Here is a 21,043-nt window from a genome sequence, read left to right as displayed (position 1 = left end):
AGATTTTTTTTTGTTCTTATTGGCTATATTCATTTCTATCCCGGAAGAGATACCGTGATCAAGATTTTTTTTTCTCTTTTAGCTGATTTGGCAGCTACCTGTATAATAAGAAAAACACTAGTAAAAAAAGAAGTTCTTATTCTTAAACTTCAGTTCTGAAACCATTTATTTGGAAATGTCACATGGAATGTGACACAATGGAATATGGTACCAAGTAAGCATAATTTAGACTTCAATCTTTAGGCAGATTTTGATGTTAGGTTTCTTTTTTCGGCAAGTTATCTCAGCTACCATCTCTGCTTTTGTACATGCAAATGTAACAGCATGTGAACTGTATAATCATGGTTGTTCTACTGCACCAAGTAGCATAGTTGTGGGGACAGTCTTTCATCCTCTTTAAGATCATGGAAGTTGCTGTTTGCTAGTAATTTTGGTTGTCCAGCTCTCATAATAGATATGTGAGCATCTTAATAGGCTGGCCACAATGTCATCATTTTAACTTGTATTTGTGTATACAAAAAAATGTAGGTGTATTAAAATAAGGTTCCCATGCCAGATCAATTGTCACACAGAGGAGGGCCAGGATCTCTTCTCAATCCTCCCAGAGTGCAGGACACGGAATAACGGGCTCAAGTTAAAGGAAGCCAGATTTCAGCTGGACATAAGGAAAAACTTCCTGACTGTTAGAGCAGTACGATAATGGAATCAATTACCTAGGGAGGTTGTGGACTCTCCCACACTAGAAGCCTTCAAGAGGTAGCTGGACAGCCATCTGTCAGGGATGCTTTAGGGTGGATTCCTGCATTGAGCAGGGGGTTGGACTCGATGGCCTTGTAGGCCCCTTCCAACTCTGCTATTCTATGACAAGATGTGGGTGAATGGCACCCTAAAAAAAAAACACAGCCTTGAAGGTCATTATCAAGGTCACATGGGCAAAGGTTAAGCTGTTTTCAAGAACTGTCACATTTCTGAAATTAATGAACTAATTTGAACATACTATACAGGACACCAAAATGAAGATAAACAGCTGTGCTACATATAGTAGCAGTGAAAATCTATCTTTGGTGGGTGAAGTGCTATGAGGGTTCAAGTGATAAAAACACAGGAAATAATGGCTTTTGATTGCTGTACTGTATTAGCAATCCCACATAGTTATTTCAAGCCCATCTCATAATTGGTATCTAACTCATTTCCTATAATTTATACGGAATGTCCATATCAGAGTGATATTTACAAAGTTATGACCATAAAAAGAAGACTGCTACACCATGCAGGCAAAGACTCAAATTGGGAAGGAGACTTTGGGAAGAAGTGTAACTCCTAACCAGGTCTTACTCTGTAACTGAGAAAGAACACTTCAGTACAAATAGTCATATTGTGAACATATAATAAAGTAGAGCACTGATGTTATTTTGTATATTTTGTTGTATTCATTAATAATCTATTAGTGCATTGGATTCGGCGAAAGCCTGAGCCAAATCGGACACCTTTGGACCTTTTCTGGTGCTTCCTGAGGTGAAGTGGGCTTCCCTCTGAAGTGATAGAACCAAACCAGGACCCTGCGCAAGGCTTTGTTTGCAATTCAACTTCAGAAAGGCAGACAGTGTGGACACATCTACACCAAGCAGGATATAACACTATGAAAGTGGTATGAAAGCAGTATATGGTATGTGTCAATGGGTCCCAACAGTTGTCAGTGCACTTCAATACCACTATAAAGCAGTAGTATGGCTCCTGCCTTTTATATACCGCTTTCATACCACTTTCATAGTGGAATATCTGCTTGGTGTAGATGAGCCCTGTGTCTCCAAAAATAGCATATTTTCCTTTTATTCTCTAAATGCTGATAGGGATGTGGGGGGGGGGATGGGATTGAGTGATCTATAGGTCCACTTTCTAATTGTAGGACAGATTTTACTGGGGGCTCTCCAGTCACTATGCTATTGGGGAGGGCAAGGCTGTGAGATGGCCATTCATCCCGTGCTATCAGACTTCACTATGAAAAAAACCTTTAAACATATTCAATCATAATAACTCCCTAACCCCTGCATCTATTCTTCTGAAAATTCACAAGTTGCTGAATACACCTTTATAATGTGTGCCATTTTCATACAAAATGCGCCCCACAAAAAAAAGAATGGGGAGGAAAGAGAATCACACACACATTAGAGGATTCCCCTTCCACATAAACGGCTGCACCTATTTTTCTGAAACCGGTTTTACTTAGGACCACTTCTATGTTGTTTAATTTTCAGAGGAATGGTTCACAAGATTTCTGAATCTCGACTTGGGTTCAATACTGAAGTTGAAATCCTTGAGTAGATCGAAGAAGAGTTGGGACATTTTCTGAAGTGCTGAATCAGGGTCCAAGTCAAACACCTCTAGCCTTAATGAATTTGGCATATCTCTTGTATGGTCACAGATGCCAAGTTACAAGTAATAGGTGTTTAATCCTCTGATACTGTACTGCTGCTGTTTGCTCCAAGTAGAATACAGCTAAATCAGTACCTCTTGACATCATGAAAAGAGTTCTCCCCCTGCCCCAAATTAATGAAAATGCCATGAATGTTACCATCTTTTTAACTAGTTTCGAAATCCTGTGTAGATCCTAGTTTCTAAATCATGTACGTTATTGCTGTCATATTTCTTTACTGCCATCAGGGTTGTTTTGTTGTTTATTCGTTCAGTCGCTTCCGACTCTTCGTGACTTCATGGACCAGCCCACGCCAGAGCTTTCTGTCAGCTGTTGCCACCCCTAGCTCCCCCAAGGTCAAGTCTGTCATCTCCAGGATATCATCCATCCATCTTGCCCTTGGTCAGCCCCTCTTCCTTTTGCCTTCCACTTTCCCTAGCATCAGCCTCTTTTCCAGGGTATCCTGTCTTCTCATTATGTGGCCAAAGTACTTCAGTTTTGCCTTTAATACCGTTCCCTCGAGCAGTCTGGCTTTATTTCCTGGAGTATGGACTGGTTTGATCTTGCAGTCCAAGGCACTCTCAGAATTTTCCTTTTGGCTTTGAGCTAGCTGTGTCATCACATCTGGGGCTAGTTGAACTTATCCTCTGTTCCTCCCCAGTAGCATTTTGACCATCTTCCGACCTGGGAGTCCCTTCTTCCGATGGTATACCAACGTATCTCTGGTTGTACTGATCCATTTAGTTTTCACGGCAAGAATACTGGGGTGGGTTGCTATTACCTTCCCCAGGGATCGTATTTAGTCTGACCTCTCTACCATGACCTTCCCGTCTTGGGTGTCCCTTCATGGTTTAGCTCATGGCATCCTTGAGGTGCTCAAGCTCCAGCACCACAACAAGGTAACAGTTACAGTCTTCCAATAAAAGGAAAGCAAGAACACTTATTGTTCCAGCAGTCTATGGTGTACTATAAGGCTTGCATTAGTTGCTCGTCCAGGTCTGTACAGTTTTATGACCTCTAAGGGTGACAACTTTTCCTTCCTCCAGCTTAAGCAGAGACAAGCCTTATTAAGCATGCTTGTCTGTTTCAATGAGAGGCAGAAGGCTTATGTATTATTTGTACTAACTAGAAAGTGTTTTACTGTGGTTTTAATTTTTGTGAACCGCCCAGAGAGCTTCGGCTATTGGGCGGTATAAAAATGTAATAAATAAATAAATAAATAAATAAATAAATAAAGTAACTACTAGTTTTATTCCTAAGTAACTGGAAGCCTTCATCTAAGCCAGCGGTTCTCAACCTGTGGGTCGCGACCCCTTTGGGGGTCGAACGACCCTTTCACAGGGGTCGCCTAAGACCATCGGAAAACACATATTTCACAATATATAATTACATATTGTTTTTGTGATTAATCACTATGCTTTAATTATGTTCAATTTGTAACCATGAAAATACATCCTGCATATCAGATATTTACATTACGTTTCATAACAATAGCAAAATTACAGTTATGAAGTAGCAACGAAAATAATTTTATGGTTGGGGGTCACCACAACATGAGGAACTGTATTAAAGGGTCGCGGCATTAGGAAGGTTGAGAACCACTGATCTAAGCAGTGATAAGTGAGAAATCTCCCTCTACTGAAGCTTAGAGAGACTGGAAGTTACTGTTGCATAAATGCAAAGAAGTACATGTATTTGCAGGGCAGAATGAAAATGCTGGAGACAATGCTATCAATTATCATTGTTAATCAGCTCTCTTTAGCAGTAGCATACATGAGGATAGTTTTCCCTGCCCTTTCCTGGAATGGTTCAGTATTAAATGTGCTATAGGGAATCCTTCCTTGTGTGAGAGAGAAAATTCTCACATATGTCTGTTTTTGTTAACAGCAGCATCCTACCTTACAAATACTTGATTGCAGAGGAACAGCTCCATGAGTACATTAATACTAACCATATATCTAAGAACTGATTACCTGAATTTTCGTGGCCTTTGAAATTATTAGTATGCTTCAAACTTGTAATTGTACTCAGAACAAATGAAATGTTGAGGCAGCATTCAAATTATGTATAAGTACATACATGGTCTGTTGCTGAATATTTTAGTATCTGGGATTTTTCTATTAGGTTTCCCCACACCAGATTTTAAACTCTGTTTTTAATTTGACCCTTCTTGTGGCTCAGATGCTTTGCTAATCTTTGGCAAATGCCCAAGTTTTCTACTCTTAAGAAAACTTTACATATCCTTTGATGCATTGCAGTCGTGAGGGTTATATCAACTAATGTCTACAGGGCTTTTAATTACACAGAAATTTTCTAATTTATGGGACCATGTAGGGTACAATGCAGCCAATGGACTTTAAAGTCCAGTTAATTCAAATGGAAGAACAGAGCACATGTTTAGATCCTGCACATTCTCGTAATCAAGGCCTTTAAAGTGCTTGCCTTTTAATTGCCTTGTACCCTGCATTGCTAGTAGGTAGGCATTTACATATACAGGTGTTGCATCTGATAAGAACAAAGATTCATTCCACTGTTGTGCTGAAAACGTAAAAGAGCATGTATGCTGCTTATTCACTCTCTCCCCCCTGAAGCACTTCTTTGATTGGCCAGTTTGAAAAAGAGGATGTGTTATTTCATATTGTGATGTTTCAGTCACGATCAAGGAATGCTTTCTGATTGGCCTTGCCCATACACATTTAACTGCAATCTGTTGATTTCTGAAGAGACAATGCAGCAAAGTGATATCCTGGCTGTACTATACTACTGGCTGACAGGTGTTTTTTGTGTTTTTTAAAGAATACACCTACTCCCCTATATACTTTAAAAGTCTTGGCATACTTTTTGCTCAGAGCCCTACAAAGAGGTATTGCCAGGCATAACATAAAATGTTCAGCTTCCTGTCTGAAAATGGAGGTGGGAAACACACGAACAGGGGCTTTTTGGTGTGCTGCTCACAGAATTCGTAAAATGCACATGCTTGCCAACAGTAAGTGAGTGGCCACTAAGATTTATGTTCTTCCATGAATTTCACTTAGCTGTGCCAGTATGAAAGGATGAAATTTACGTTAAATGTTCACACCAGCCAGTTCTTTTCTAGAAGGAGAAGGAAAAAGCCAACCCTCTTCATTCACCACCTCTGAGAACATGCTGTTCCTGCTCTTTGTAATTATACAATTTGCACCTGCAAAACGCAAGCTAAGAATGGACACCACCTCAGTCTTACATATGTAGGGGAAACTTGGGTGCTTATGTATTAATAGCTCCATTAGCGAGAAAGTTAAATCAGACAATTGAGGAAAGTCTGTATCCTCTTGCTTGATCCAGCTGGGTACTTAACTGTTGATGGGGTGATACTCTGGCCTGTCATTTCAAGTGTCAAACTGCAGTTCTCTCTGCTAGCAGATCTGTTCATGAGTAAGCACCCTAGCTTGCCATATAAAATCTGTGTGCTTGCTGGAATGCTTACTTACGAGCAGACCCAATAATTCTTGTGATGATTGGGCAGATTTCAAAGGAAGTGCATTCCCAAGGAGCTCCTATAGCAGCCTTCTCCAATCTGGTGCTCTTCACATGTATTGGACTACAACACCTATCATCCCCAGCCAGCCTGGTCAATGTTTGTAGTCCTGACACATCTGAGTGGCATCGGGTTAGGGAAGGCTGCCCTATAGTCAACTCCCAAAGCGGAGCATTAATCAGTGACTATACCTAGTCTTGAATGCAAAGTGTAAATGCTTCCCCTGGAACATATCCTTGGAGAAGAAGCTGGAGTAAACATGCCATAAGTGGAATAAAGAATGAAAGTTTCAAGATAAGGCTTGATAACTACTGCAAAGGGATGTTTTTTCTTGTTGGAGTTAAAGATGCTTTATTAGAAGAACATTTTAAAAAAATAGATGGGACTATAACAATCTCATTTTCCTTCATGTCATTAAAAAGAGGTTACAGGTAAAAAGGTCACTGAAATGCCTATATCTGGAAGGTAGAGTGTAAAAAAACAAACTCATATTAGAGAAATCATAATAATGCTTCTTCATTTACATAGAAAAGCTTCCTTTAACTCAGGCCTTAGCTAGACCAGGCTTTATCTCGGGGTGAACCCCAGGATTGTCCCTGTGCTTCCACATGACGCACGGGATTCCGGGATCAGGGAGGGATCATCCCTCCCTTGCCCCGGGATATAGCCCTCCCCTTTGGGCCCGAGACCGCGGAATGTGTGGCCCGTTTCCGCGGCTTGACCCCGCTCCACGTGATTACTCACGCGGAGACAGGAGCACTGCGCCCATCTGGGTTATTGTGGGGGGAGCGGGGAAACCAAATTAAATTTTAAAAAACACTAACCTTCAGCACACAAGCGTTCGTACGCTGCCATCGCTTTAAAAATGTAAAAATGGCAGGCATGACGCCTCTCTTCCTGAGGTCATCGCACCTTACGTGTTAAACGGGGGAGAAATCTCGCATTAATCCCAATGCGAGATCTCCCCTCCTCTGTCCCAGAATGAAAGGTCGGTCTAGCTAAGGCCTCTGTGTGCCCGGCTGGGGAATGCGGAGAGTTGTAGGACTTCTTTCTATCTAGACATGCATAGGATTGTGTATCGGTCCGTGGCCTGTTAGGAACTGGGCCGTGCAGGTGAGCTGCTTTCACCCTGGTACGTATAGGACTACATCCTTAGGGCATTATCCTATGCATGTTTAGCTAGAAAAAGGTCCTACAACTCCCACACACTGGCTAACCAGCTGTTAACCAGGAACCCACAGGTAGGACACGAGTCCAACAGTAGAATCAAACTTGCTCTTATCTGCACACCACAATCCTTGATTCATCTCATGGTCACATTGGAATGGGGCAGGGTGTTGTGGGAGAAAGACTGAATGTTGGGAACTGAGCTTTAAATTTATATCCAGTTTTCTTTTACAAATCATTGTTTTCTACCCTAGCAGTCTGTAGACCTTTTACTAGTTGGCATGTCTGCAAACAGTTGAATATTGCATTCTGTCAGTAGCTTTGCACCACTACCAACTCTTCTTGCTTCTCCCTGCTATCTATTTCAGTATACATTAATACTGAACATTCAATAACAGCCCATGGATTATTTGAGGGTTGTTTTCCCCTCCAACAAGCCATGCTGCTCGAGTTTGGACAACACGAGAAGCCACACCCAGGCAGGTGATTAAGGTAAATGGTGCCTGGCATGTGCTGCAGCTTAAACAAGGTATAGTGGCTTGCTTAACCCACAGTGATGGTGCGAACTGTGAAGGGCAGGAAGAGGTTTGGATTTGAGAGAGGGGAAGGTGATGGGGAAGTGAGCACAGAATTCCTTGATCCAACTCTGATTGGCAAAAACAGGAGTGGAAAACCACGAAACAGGCGTCAAAGGATAATTTTTATAAATGCATTTCAACAAATGTCTTCACCAAGTGTGCAACTGTAGATAACAATTAAAAAAAAAACAAATCAATGTAACAACAGCAACACCATCCTGGAAAAGATAGATCAATAATAAAATCAGTGCAAAATGGATTATGTATTTATTTTGTGATATTTGTATACCGCTAAATATAATAAAAGCCCTAAGTGGTTCACATACACAATTTGATTCAAGCATTAGGTTTGAAAACCTTTTAAAATACTATTAATAGCAGTTTTATAAAACAGGTAATTACCAATTAACATGTGTAATCCATATATGTATGATGTGTAAAAGCCTAATATTTCTGGACTAAATAGGTGTGCTCAAAACAGTGAAGTCCACAAAACTCTAAATAGAAGCCAAAAGAATGGGGGCAACAATATAATGTATGCTATGAAAAGGCTAGCACAAAACATAGCAAGCTACCTTAGATCTGTGTAGCCCACTATGGTCTGCACTGGCTGGCAGGAATTTGGTCCTTTTCACAGAAGATTGAGCCTGGTATTTTGGGGACTGAACCTGCTATTTTCGGAATGATCGTGTGTGCTCTGCCATTGACCTCTAGGCCCTCTACAAAGCTGAAGCAGAGCGAAATGTGCCTACCCTGTTTCCCCGAAAGTAAGACATCCCCCGAAAATAAGACCTACTTCCAGTTTTGCCTCTCGCTGTAATATAAGGCATTCCCCCCCTTTTTTTTGGTAAGACCTTTTTTTTTTGTTCAACAATAAATGTGTACCGTATTCTTCTTCATGGAAAAATAAGACATCCCCTGAAAATAAGACCTAGCGCATCTTTGAGAGCAAAAATTAATATAAGACACTGTCTTATTTTCAGGGAAACAAGGTAGTATGTTGTGTAAAATAAAAGTTAAAGCAGGGTGAGCTCAAATTTCAAAGTGTAATATGTTTGCTGATACAGTCTGGGGCGAAAATGAAGTACACGTTACTTCAGAATGGCAATAAGCTCTGCAATTTTTTAAAGATGTTATTTAAGTTAACATAAACTGGATACATATAAAACAAATATTAGTATTTACCTCCACTATTTCTGCAATAGGGTACAAAGAGGGATTGGGGGTTCTTGAACCTGTAATGCACCCACGTTTTCCATTGGTGTCACAAGCCAGGCTGCCTCATGAATCTTCCCAGCCCTGCACTCACCTCAGCCCCTCTCACTTCTCAAGTCCTGTGCTATAGTCGCTCCTCTGTTCAACCCACAAAGATATCCTGGTGCCATATCAGTGCCAGTGAGAAAAACATGAGAGATAGGAACGGAAACAAAGTGAGATTAAGCAAAGCATGAAGAGGCAGAGCCCTGCAGACACCACAGCTGCCTGGCTGAGAGTATCAACATATGATCTTGGGCTGCACTCCATCTGAGTCCTGCCAGCGAGTATTGCTGCATAGTATGTGATAAGGACCGCTTTTATTGGCACAGCATTTGGGTATTCTAGGCCAGAGTACTGCCACCTCTTAACCTGTGGTCAATATTATGCTACTTCAGTGGCAATTGAAAAACTAGCCAGGTTGTTAAAGTAGGTATCTTCCTGCTTTGTCAAGTTGGAACAAAGTATTTTTAAGGAATGATATTCATAGGGGAGATATAACATTTTTGAAAGCTGATAAATCTTCTAAATTGTGCAAGCTTTTTCCTCATCGTACGTTTTTCAGTTGCAGTTTGAAACAGCCTGCTTGCAAATAGTTATATTTAATTAATGCCTATATGTTTTTTAAGATGACGTGATCTTTTGAAATGGTCAGAAGACTTATTCAATAAAGTTTCATTCATTCATTCATTCATTCATTCATTTGCAGTTTGAAACAGCCTGCTTGCAAATAGTTATATTTAAGCTAGTAAGGTTTTGTTTGTGGGTAATTAGTCCAAGGGTGGTAATATTTTGGACAGTGAATACTTAAAACTTAAGAATAAATGTAGTCTCTCTCTCTCTCTCTCTCTCTCTCTCTCTCTCTATCTCTCTCTCTCTTTGTGTTGCATTATTATTATTATTATTATTATTATTATTATTATTATTATTATTATTATTTGTATCCTGCCTTTTGCTTTACTCATACATTGGGTTGTATTATACTTGCCCTCTATCAATAGGAACTAAAACTTTGATCTCTTGCTAAAGTACAAGTTCTTGTATGACCTGCAAGTTAATAAATTAAAGAGTTGTGATTTTCTTTTGTGAGATCAACAACGCAACACTCCATATGTCTTTGATATTGTAATATGCTAAGGGATTGGTGGCAGCCTCTGACACCTATTGCCTGAGCTGTGGCGTGTCTTGGAATGATGTTTAGCTTCGTGAATTGACAAAAGATCAGCTTGCCTTAGGAAAATGCACACACCGACTTAACAGGCAGAAGCAGTATGGGCAAACTCAGTGCGAAGAAGTCCCAGGAGGTAGTCAAGCTCTGCTTTTACCTTATTGCAATTAAGCAACATGTAACTCAAGAGCTCCACTTTTCCGTTGCTTTGCTGCTTTCCCATGAATATTTTTATTGGTAAGCTCCTTGCGTAAGGACTTGTCATACCTGTTCCTTTTGAAGTTCAGTGTACATAGTTGGCACTAGATAAATAATCAAGCTAAGGGTTAGTAATCCATGGTAGCTGGAGAAAAGAAGTTAGGAAAAACTAAAAAGTAGGGGACTGAGACCAAAGTAGGCATTACTTTAATTGCAGAGTTAGCAACCAGGTCTGTTGGTGTGTTTTTTTAATCGATAGTAAGTGTGGTGGGTTTTCTCCCCACATTTTTCATCACAAATGGGAGGATTTTTTTACTAATGCTGATCACTATAGGCAGCAGAATTTTCTTTGGGATTGTAGGTGGGGAGGGAACAGTAAAACCTCTCTCTTATGCATGTTACAGTCCTGATGAAATGTGGGACTTCCCCTCCCTACCCTCACACTCATTACTGGGGAGGTGGGGGATGATTGCAAAACACGCTATTAAAGTAATGTCTCGTTTGCCCTAGGAAAACAGTTGATGGTGTAGCTATAGTCCAAAAAGAGGCCACAAAGGAGAATATGGGTCTGAGGCACTTTCCCATAATTTTTTTAATTTTTTTTTACATTTTTATACCACCCAATAGCCGAAGCTCTCTGGGTGGTTCAGAAAAATTAAAACCATGAAGAACATAATAACACAACCAACATATCTAAAACCACAAATACAAAATACAGTATAAAAAGCACAACCAGGATAAAACCATGCAGCAGAAATTGATATAAGATTAAAAGACAGGCTATGAAAAGGATAATGGAATGAAATGGAAGGGGAATATTATGATTTAGAGATAGCCAAGGAGTGGGATGGGGGAGGTGTACATTTGCCAGGTCCACACATTCTGGGGCTCCTGTACATTCAAGAGTTGCATAGAGTGGAAAAGTCTGTCTGAGAGGGCTTTTTGCTTATCACAGCAGAAAAACCATATTGATGAAATTCTTCCGTGCAACTATTTTACATACAGAAGAGGCCTTTTCAGGGTATGAACCTTGAAACCCCAAAAGGGGCAAGATTCCCCAGGAGGCTGTGTGGGCAAAAGAGGCTGAGAGGAAGCTAAAGAAGTTGAGAGGAGAGGTAATTTCTGGACTAGGTGCTTTGGGCAGAGGCTACCTCAACGAAACACGAAAAGTGGGAACGTTGGGAGGGAATAGTGGCACTGGGTGTTGTTTCACCACCTCTCTCTTCCACTGACCCACCGGGACACAGGCAGTTTTGCCTTTTTATCTTGAAAAGTCAGAGCTGCTAACCTCAGCAAAAAGTGGTGGGTGAGGCAAGGAGCAATTCCGACACCAAATCCATTTTTCTTTCAAAGTTCTAACCCACAAATGGGCTGCAATGGCAGCCTTACATTTCTACCGTTCTTGAAAGTTTCAACGGTAGACTTGCCTTAATATTTTAGGATGACCTCTGCACTCTGCTGTTCAGTTGTGCTCTCGGCTCTCCTGGAAATTAGAGAAGTGGGCTTGCGGGGGCATCCCCTCAATGGAGTTTCGCTCATGAAATGTTTCCACCCGTGGCAGAGGGAGGGAGGCCATTTCTAGCATTTCCCCTTTCTTCCTACAGCCCCCAAAATCTGAAACAGGGTGGGGAGTGGTTAAGTGGCCTGTAGAGGGGAAGGGGGCATCAGTGAAAATCATTTCCCACCCCCCTCTTCCTCCAGCGGAGGTCTGCTGGATCAGAGTCCCTTCTGCATGTCGAAGGAGCTCTTCAGTTCACAGAGCAATTAGTTAGGATCCAAGCCAACACCTGTGATGGCAGCAGCAGTCTTTCGTAATTAAATATTTTTCGCCCTGAAAATTAGTTTGTAAATAGACATTTTTAATTTGGATGTATCCCAAATTTGATAGTGATCATATACTCATTTTAACATTATTTATTTATTTATTGCATTTTTATACCGCCCAATGGCCAAAGCTCTCTGGGCGGTTGACATTTTGATCAGTAAGTACGTCGGTGCTCATTAATTACAAGGTAATTTTCAGTGTCGAGACCTAAAATAATTAATGGCTGAACATGCAGGCTTCCGTTACCACTGAGGAGGGCTGCAACCTTTTGCCGCTTTCCTGGGAGTAAGCCTAACTGAGCACAGAGGAACTTAACCTCCAAGTAAAGATGCATAGGATTGTGCTGTAAATGACTCTGCAAGCACAGTTGGCTTTCCCCCTTCCGTATGCACATCCATGCTTCTTTATTGTGGTCTCCTTGCTACCTTTGCAATTTTGGTTTAAGTGGAGCATTTCTACACTCCAGCGATTAGCATTTTGGTCTTTTTCCTGCTTTTTCAGCCTTTTATGGCCATTTGAGAACGGGCTAGAGATTTGATTCTGAAATGTTTGGATCTGGTGCTTTTCAACTACTTTAAAAAAGGAATGAAGGAAGAAGATGCATAAAATCTGTAATTTTAGGTCTTTGTAGATTTCTTAGTCACAGAGTTGTCAGCCTTGTTTATGCTTAAAGTACCAGCATCTCTAGCTTTGTAGGCATCAAATCCTGTGACTCTTCTATAATGTGAAACAAACTGAAATGAAGTGTGAAACAAACTGAAATGAAGTGATAGCAACAATAAAAATAATCCTATAAAGGTGAGCATTTTCCTCCTTCTTGATCTGATAACCTATCATCACTTTTTTAAAAAATAGAAATAACATATATGCCCAGTGATTTGTTCATTGTGCAATAAGAAGTGTGTTCAATATATTTCAGGGTTTCCTTTTCTCATTAACCTTTTTAGAACTTGCCTTGTCCAAGAATGTGTGGTTTCGAAATTCAGTTCTTGAGTTACAAAGGTAAGAACAATGAAGTATTTGATAAATAATATGTTTCTAAACAATCAAGTGGTGATGCTGGATTATGCTAACAGTCCTATTGTACCAGAAGAAAAGGGAATAATATTGATCTAAATAAATTTTTCTTTAGCAGCAAAACTAAATCTTCACTTTCTAATTTTATTTGTACGTTTAATCTGTTCACAATCTTTTCTAAAGCAATGCATGACTTGTAGTTAGTCTCTCAATCCAAGAGACTATTTCAATCAAATTCATAAAATGGCATTTTCTACCAGATTTCTTAAATAAGCTCACAACCTAAATATAAGAATTGCAATTAGTAAGTTAAAAATAAAGCAGTCACAAAATAAAATGGCTCTACCTTTGAAAACAGTGGCTTCCAACCACCTGTAACCCAAAAGTATATCTTAAAAGAAGTATTTGTTGCCTGCCTAAAAGGTCCAATCAAGTGGATATTATTTCTGATGGGAAGAAATTCCCATCAAAGGACCACCACAAAAAATGTCCTGTTTCCAGTAGCGACCAGTGTCCCCTTTGATGGTGGTGCAACCCACAAACAGGCTTCATTTCTAGATTTTAAAGCATAGGGAGATATAGATCGGAAAAGGCATTTTTCAGATATCCTGGACATGTTAAATTTGGGCCCAGAAACTAAATGGTAACCAGTGAATTTCTTGCAGTACAGATTGTATTTCTACCAGAGTGGTACTAAAGACAGTGGCCTCGTTCAAAGATGGGGAATGAACTGTAGAATCTCAGCTGTCATATGTGGCTTCATCTTCAGTTTTCACTTTTGTGAAAACCGTTGTTTGCTATAACATACAGATCAGTAAACCATTGCAAAAGTTCCTGCCACCTGTTTCCCCCCCCCCCCCCCATAAGCTTCATTGTTCCTTTTGTTTCAGGAGAAACACTCAGACATCTGCATTTTTCCCCACGATAGCTAGTGTGCCTGGTGAAGTTCTGTTGCTTGTAGTGGGCTAGTATTTATTTCATTTAGATATCACGAGGGTTCAGATGTGCTAAATATTAAACATTTCATTGAAACCAAGTCCTTTCTAGCTCTCTGGGTTCATAAATCATTCTGTTTAATTCTGATGTCACATTAAAAGGAATGTTGTGAAAGGTAGCATGTCGTTCCTTGTCATAGCTAACTAATCTTCTACAAAATCATAATTGGGCTTAGTTCACGCCAGAAATTCTTGGTTGGCATTTTGTTGCAACTCTGACTTTGCAGATACAGTTTTGCCACATAGGTTGTAAGTAACTCTCTTTTTATGTTACTTTGATCTTTCATTTGACCAGCCATGTTGATCTTGTGTTTCTTGGATATCATGTGTAACATAGGAAGCAAAGAATTGGATCCAAAGCAAAAGCATGTGAAACGGTGCTGGTGGAAGCTGACTTCCCTTCCCCTCAGAAGGGCTCTCCCAAGGATCAGGGAGACATGCTGAATGCAGGGGGCTTTCGTCTGGGGGGTGGGGGTTGAGAGGGAAGTGGGGATCCCCCAGCATCATTATAGAGGCAGCATCCATAAGCGGATCAGGGTTGTGCTTTTGGTGTGTGTCACTCCTGATTCATTTTCACTGTTCTCTCTTAATTCCCACCAGAACTGCCACAATCAGTAGATGTGTAAGCAAAAGTTCTAATATAACTAATTAATAGGGCATTGAATTGGTAACTATAATTAATAGGGCATTTAACATCCAGTGCAAATTTTATAATTTAAACTTAAAAATGAAAATTACAGAGTTCACATGAAAGAGTTAAATCAATAATAATAATAATGCTGCAAATCATTATCATTTTAGATAACTAAATGACCATGGAATCTGGCGCAGAGAACCAACAGAGTGGAGACGCGGCTGTTACAGAAGCAGAAAGCCAACAGATGACTGTACAGGCGCAGCCACAAATTGCAACATTAGCCCAGGTACGAATTCATTTTTGGACTGATTTGCTGTGTGTGCTGTTTTCTCCATCCCCGCGTTCTCAATTTTCCCATTTCAAAACAGACATTTCCCCCTTGTCTTGTTTTTAAAAAGGGAAGAACCTCCCTGGTTGATTTGACAACCCAGTCACCTAAATGGCATCAGCTGCCTTGCAGATTCCCTACCCGCATACCAAAGTTTCACTCACGGAGGCGATTACTGCCTAGGGTAATAGTTAAGACCAGCCATGCCAGAATGCCAGTCCAGCAGTAAATAGTGAGTTGTTAGGCTGGACGCACATGTGCACAGACACCTTGTCCTAATCCCTCTTCTGTGCTAAGCATGACCACAGAGGCTTCTGGGTAGGGATTTGAGGGTAATGCTTCCAGCTGCTCTACTGCTGGCATGTTGCCACTTTCCAGCCACATTTATTCTGAACGGGCTAGTAGGCAAGACAAGTCCAATGAATTACGTCAACACATAACTCTCATTGAATATTAAAGCGAAACTCAAAAAAGAATTGCGGTCAATTAATGTTTATAACAGTAACATTTCTTATGGAATCTGAAAAGTGAAAGGCTGTAACTAGATTAATTGCCACAAATTGAACTCATTTACACTTGGTTGAAATGATCATATCTTGACTTATTAAGATGATTTATGCACAAAACTTTTCCTTGCACACAAACTCTCCTCTCCTCCCTTTGTGGTGCACAACAAGAAACCTAGACATCTCCAGTTAACCATCATTTCTCATTTCATCTGAACTGGGAAATCGTAGTTACCAGCTTTGAAACAAGCCAATTTGAAGTTGGTTTAATATCCTTTATTTATTTATTTATTTATTACATTTCTATACCGCCCAATAGCTGGAGCTCTCTGGGCAGTTCACAAAAATTGAAAATATACTTTCTTCTTCCATAGCTACTAATCATAATTTGTATGAGTGCCTACTATGAGCTTCGGCTGTTGCGCCAGCTGCGCCCCTTCCTAGAGTCGGAAGACTCAAGGCTCGACTTCTGCAATGCGCTGTACATAGGGCTACTAGTTCGGAAACTTCAATTAGTTTAAAATATGGCAGCCAGATTGGTCCACCAGTACATCTAGGGGTGAGCATATTACCCCAACATTAAAATCACTTCACTGGCTGCCTATTAGCTTCTGGGCAAAGTACAAAATGTTGGCCATTACCTTTAAAGCCCTACATGTTTTGGGTCCAGGTTACCTGCAGGATCGCCTTGCAGTCCGCCCTGCACACTCAGGTCCTCTGGGGAGAACTTACTTCAGTCAGCCAAAACTAGGCTGACAACTGTTACCCAAGGGACCTTTTCTTCTGTCGCCCCCAGACTGTGGAATGGCTTGCCGGAGGAGATTCATAAAATTAACTCTCTCTCTCTCTCTCTCTCTCTCTCTCTCTCTCTCTCTCTCTCTTTCTCTTTCTCTCTCTCTGAATTTAAGACAGCTTTAGAGACTAGCCTTTTCCAGCAGGCCTACCCAGATGAATGTGAAACCCAAGAATTTTTAAGATGTTTTGATTTGTTGTACTAATGTTGTTCCCTGCCTCAATCCAAAGGGAGAGGCGGGTTGTTGTTGTTGTTATTGTTATTATTATATTATTTTCCAATTGTGATAAAGCAGGAAACAGTGTGTGCAATCAAAATGCTTGTGCATATCTCAGCTTATTAAGCTGAGATATGGCCATCCAGAAATGGCCTTTGAGTAACAGTCTTGAGATTGGAAAAAATAAACATCAGTATTATTAAAATCAACTTTACAAAATTCCAGTACATATGGTGTTGAGCTAGTAAAGGTTACTCTGGAAAGGCTAGGAAGGGGGGAAACGTGCAGTTGCTAGACCGATCTTCTAATAGAGAAATATTCAGATTTCACAGTCATTAGTAATAGTAATCATGTTCATCGCACTTTGCAGTGCTCATTCATTCTCTCTGACTCACACAAAATGCTAAGCTATGATGGGGCGTTTTCCATAACAACCCATGACGGGTTAAGCATGTTGTCTGTGAGATTCTGGGGGGGGGCTCCATTGTGCGTTATTTCCCCCAAATTAGCCGCCCTGAGAACCCACAGTCTGAGAAATTGCCTATGGTGGGGTAGCATGTTGTCTATCACACAGCATGGGTCGTGGAGATCAGCGACAAAGCTGCTTTGCAAGAGTAGCCAAACTTACTGCTGCCATTCTGCTCCTCTCAAGTGATCTGTATTCCCGCTGCAAAGGAAGCTGGGATACCTGTCTGGGAGGACTACAGGAAGAGGAGGGATGAAATAAACTATCCTGAAGCTTGTTTGCCTGATCATCTAGGAGGACCATAGAAGGTTGCTTGCATAACTGCCTACCCAGCGTAGCATATGGGGTAGTGTGATGTGTGAAACCAGCCTCTATTTTGAGTAGATTAGACTACATTGTAATCTTCATGAACAAGCAGGGATTTGAGTGTGAGACTTCCAACATTCATACCCAGCACTGGTTGATGACCAGCTTGAATATGAAGCCAGTACTAAAACTGTAAGACTGAAGGTATATACATTCCTTTGGCATTTGTCCCCAGGAAACCGACCTCTTCTGGTGCATGATGGACTACATGTAATTTCACAATTTCTGCATGCATCATGTAGGGTTCTTAGATGTCCAAGATTATACAGCTTGAATGTTTTCCATTTTTAAAAACTTTTTAATTCTGTGACCTATAGACCTACAGCAGCAAGCAAAGCTCTTACTCTTACACTCATCTGTATTACTGGGAATATATAAACAATTTTAGTGATACTAGTAGATGTTTCAAAGGAAGGCATGTATAACCATTTGCAACTGTATATTTTCATAATGGCTTCTTGCAAGAGCTATTTATTGCCTGAAGACCATTTTTGCTTGATAAAACATTCAGGGTGGCTCATATGTCCCATCCAAAGATACCTGGCTATCAGAGTTTTGCAACACAATGGGGAATTACATTCTTCTAGTGCTGTGTTGTTGTTGTTTTTTGCAATGTTGAGTCACACTCTCTCTTTCCTAGGTATCTATGCCAGCAGCTCATGCAACATCGTCTGCTCCCACTGTGACCTTAGTACAGCTGCCTAATGGGCAGACAGTTCAAGTCCATGGCGTTATTCAGGCTGCTCAGCCATCCGTTATTCAGTCTCCGCAAGTCCAGACAGTTCAGGTACATGTAAAAGAATTTTTAAAACTATGTTATCTCATAAAGCATCGAAACACTACCCAAATTGTTGTATACTGAGCTTCATTAGTCAGCATGTACCTATGACATGTCCAGTTAAGTTTTTGAAAGGAAATTCTAAGCTATCCCTTGTAGCAAGTCTCCTTTGCTGTTTCATAGGCCATGGCTAGACCAGGCCTATATCCCTGGATCATCCCTGTACATCCAAGTGACACACAGGGGATCCCGGAAGCAGGCAGGGACGACCCCTCCATTTGCCTGGGATAATCCTTAGGTCTAGCTAAGGCCGTAGATAATAGGTAATTTGTGCTACGTAAGATGAAAAAGTGACTTCAACACTGCATGTTCAGGACGGGACTAGAGGCTTAAGTTCGCCCTGGCTCCTCTGATCATTTAATTTGGATCCACTCTGCTTTTGTTCTTCCCCATCTCCGTGGCCTACATCAACCAATATAACGTTTCTAAGGGAAGTAGGTCTGGTCTGGCTTGAGCCACAGAATAATGTACTGTGGTAAGAGGAGGCAGCTTGCAGAAGGAGACCTAGAAGCTGTTGGATTGGCCTTGCAAGGAACTGTCGAAAGTGCATGCATGAAGGAAAAGAGCATCCCGGGCGGAGTCCAAGATGATTGGCTGGTCTGTGCAATCAATCAGTCCAGTGTGACTGACAAAGGAGCGAGGAGGAACTCTCCAGGTTAGCCAGAGAGTGATGCAAGGCCCAGTGCCTAGACAGGGGAGCAGCTGTGGCAGCAGCAGCAAGCATGACAGATTGGAGCTGCAGCCTCATCTCTTATGATCCCCTGTTTCTTCCAACTTGGCAAGACCTGGTTGTCTTGTGGGGGGGTGGGAGGAAGGCGTATGTGCTGCTTGATGGGCATCATTTAAAGCAGGGCAGCCCGTTTACTAACAGGGACTGGCCGGCAAGACCACATCATGCCAGTCCATCTACAACTTCATTGGCTGCCAGTCCAGGTCCAAGCCTGATTCAAAGTGCTGGAACTAACATTCAAAGCCGTAAACAGCTTGGGGCCAGGTTATTTGAAGGAATGCCTCCTCCCATATGTACCTGCCCAGACCTTAAGATCATCTACAGGGGCCCTTCTCCGTGAGCCCCTGCCAAAGGAAGTGAGGCAGGTGGCTACTAGGAGGAGGGCTTTCTCCGCTGTGGCACCCCGGTTGTGGAACGAGCTCCCCAGAGAGGTTCGCCTGGCGCCTACACTGTACCCTTTCCGTCACCAGCTGAAGACCTTTTTCATTTTCTCAGTATTTTAACACCTAATTTAACTTAAATTAACTTTGTTTTAATTCCATATTTTATCCTGTATCAATTTTTGCTGTGTGGTTTTATCCTGGTTGTGTTGTATTTGTGTTTTTAGATGCTTGGTTGTTTTTTATGCTCTTCATGGTTTTAATTTTTGTGAACCGCCCAGAGAGCTTCAGCTATTGGGCAGTATAAAAATGTAATAAATAAATAAATAAAGCCCGACAGGTATCAGCTGAGAAGGACTTCCCTGTGGCTCAGGCATGGAGGCTAGGAGCAAGGCTACTGGCTTTATAACACCCCCCCCCCCTTTCTATATCTGAAACCTTCAGTGGAGCAAGTAGTAGGTGGGAAACCGACACTCTCACATTTGCATTCTCACCACGAGAAAGGAGTAGCCTTTCCTGGTGAAAGGGGGCAGGTACTTGTTTGGAACGGATGTTGTGTGAAGGAAACAATGCATTTGCATGTGCATTTTGGGGTGTCATCCTCTAGCTATTCTTAAATAGGTAGTGTAGTTTCTGGATCACAAAAACTTTTCTCACCCTTGGGTTAGATTTAAAAGCTTTCAGTAGTCCATGATACTTTAAAAATCTGGGTGTTTAATCTGGTTCTCCTCCCGAACAGGCTCCGAAATACTCTCAGAGTCCTTTGCTATTTAACATTAAAACAGAAACTATTTAGAATATCCATCTGTAGATGTCCTAGAAGCATCTGTTTGGCCACTCTTAGAAATAGGATGCTGAGCTAGATAAACCTTGGTTCTAACTCAGCAGGGCTCTTTATTTTTTGTACCCTTCTGTAGGCAATTCTACCCACCCCTGCCATAGATACATCCCCAAAATGAGATTATTTTGATAATGACCACTGCTCTCCCATTGCACTTCATGAGTTCTGTGGTTTCTTCTGTCTATACTTCAGGTCACTAAAAGTAGGTTTCAGATTTATCCTCTTTGACATGTGAAGCCCACCAGATTTCAGACGGCATGCAGGAATTTCTAACTACAGTGAAACAAGATAACAGACAGATAACAAAGTGTTTGGAATTTAGAAGAAGCAGATTAAAGGCAAGAATGCAGTAGGAATGTTGAAATATAAAGCCAAATGTTTCACAATCCTTCATGGTTATACTAAATTGAGTGAAACCTAAACTGCTAATCTACCTGTAGTTCTTAAGCTATTTATTTCCCACAGATGAAGGCAGCTGATAACCTTGTCAATATCTATAAAAATGGGCTTTTTCAAATTAAAAATAACATTTTGTGGGTTTTTTTTAAAATAAGCAGACTTTGCCACAGTTTTTCTATATAATGTTTCATATTCAGCTATCATCAAGGTGAGCAAATGCTAGCCAGACCCAATCTGATAAGGATCCCATATCTGCCATCTGCTACAAAGCACATCTCTTGTTTGTAACATCCCCTTGATGTCCCAGAGGCTAGGGTTTATAGAATTTCATATTCCCTGAATAACTGTTAAGGTTATTTGAAGGAACGCCTCCTCCCATATGTACCTACCCGGACCTTAAGATCATCTAC

The 21,043-nt window shown here is 41.1% G+C and overlaps 1 protein-coding gene across 4 annotated transcripts in view; it reads left to right on the top strand.

Moving 5' to 3' along the window:
• CREB1 (cAMP responsive element binding protein 1) overlaps window positions 1–21,043 on the top strand; it is a 39,120-nt gene that overhangs the window by 6,192 nt on the left and 11,885 nt on the right. For 2 of the 4 annotated variants that reach the window (XM_063116116.1, XM_063116114.1), the window contains exons 2-4: window positions 13,068–13,122; window positions 14,934–15,055; window positions 18,086–18,232. In XM_063116116.1, the coding sequence (XP_062972186.1) occupies window positions 14,942–15,055; window positions 18,086–18,232 (261 nt within the window). In that variant the 5' untranslated portion in view covers window positions 13,068–13,122; window positions 14,934–14,941. Of the gene's footprint in view, window positions 1–13,067; window positions 13,123–14,197; window positions 14,382–14,933; window positions 15,056–18,085; window positions 18,233–21,043 lie in introns of those variants that run through there. The other 2 variants (XM_063116117.1, XM_063116115.1) reach the window with 2 other exon arrangements.

This window comes from Elgaria multicarinata, chromosome 2 (genome assembly GCF_023053635.1).
Source record: "Elgaria multicarinata webbii isolate HBS135686 ecotype San Diego chromosome 2, rElgMul1.1.pri, whole genome shotgun sequence".
Lineage (NCBI taxonomy): Eukaryota > Metazoa > Chordata > Lepidosauria > Squamata > Anguidae > Elgaria > Elgaria multicarinata.
This window is presented reverse-complemented; position numbering and strand designations above follow the sequence as displayed.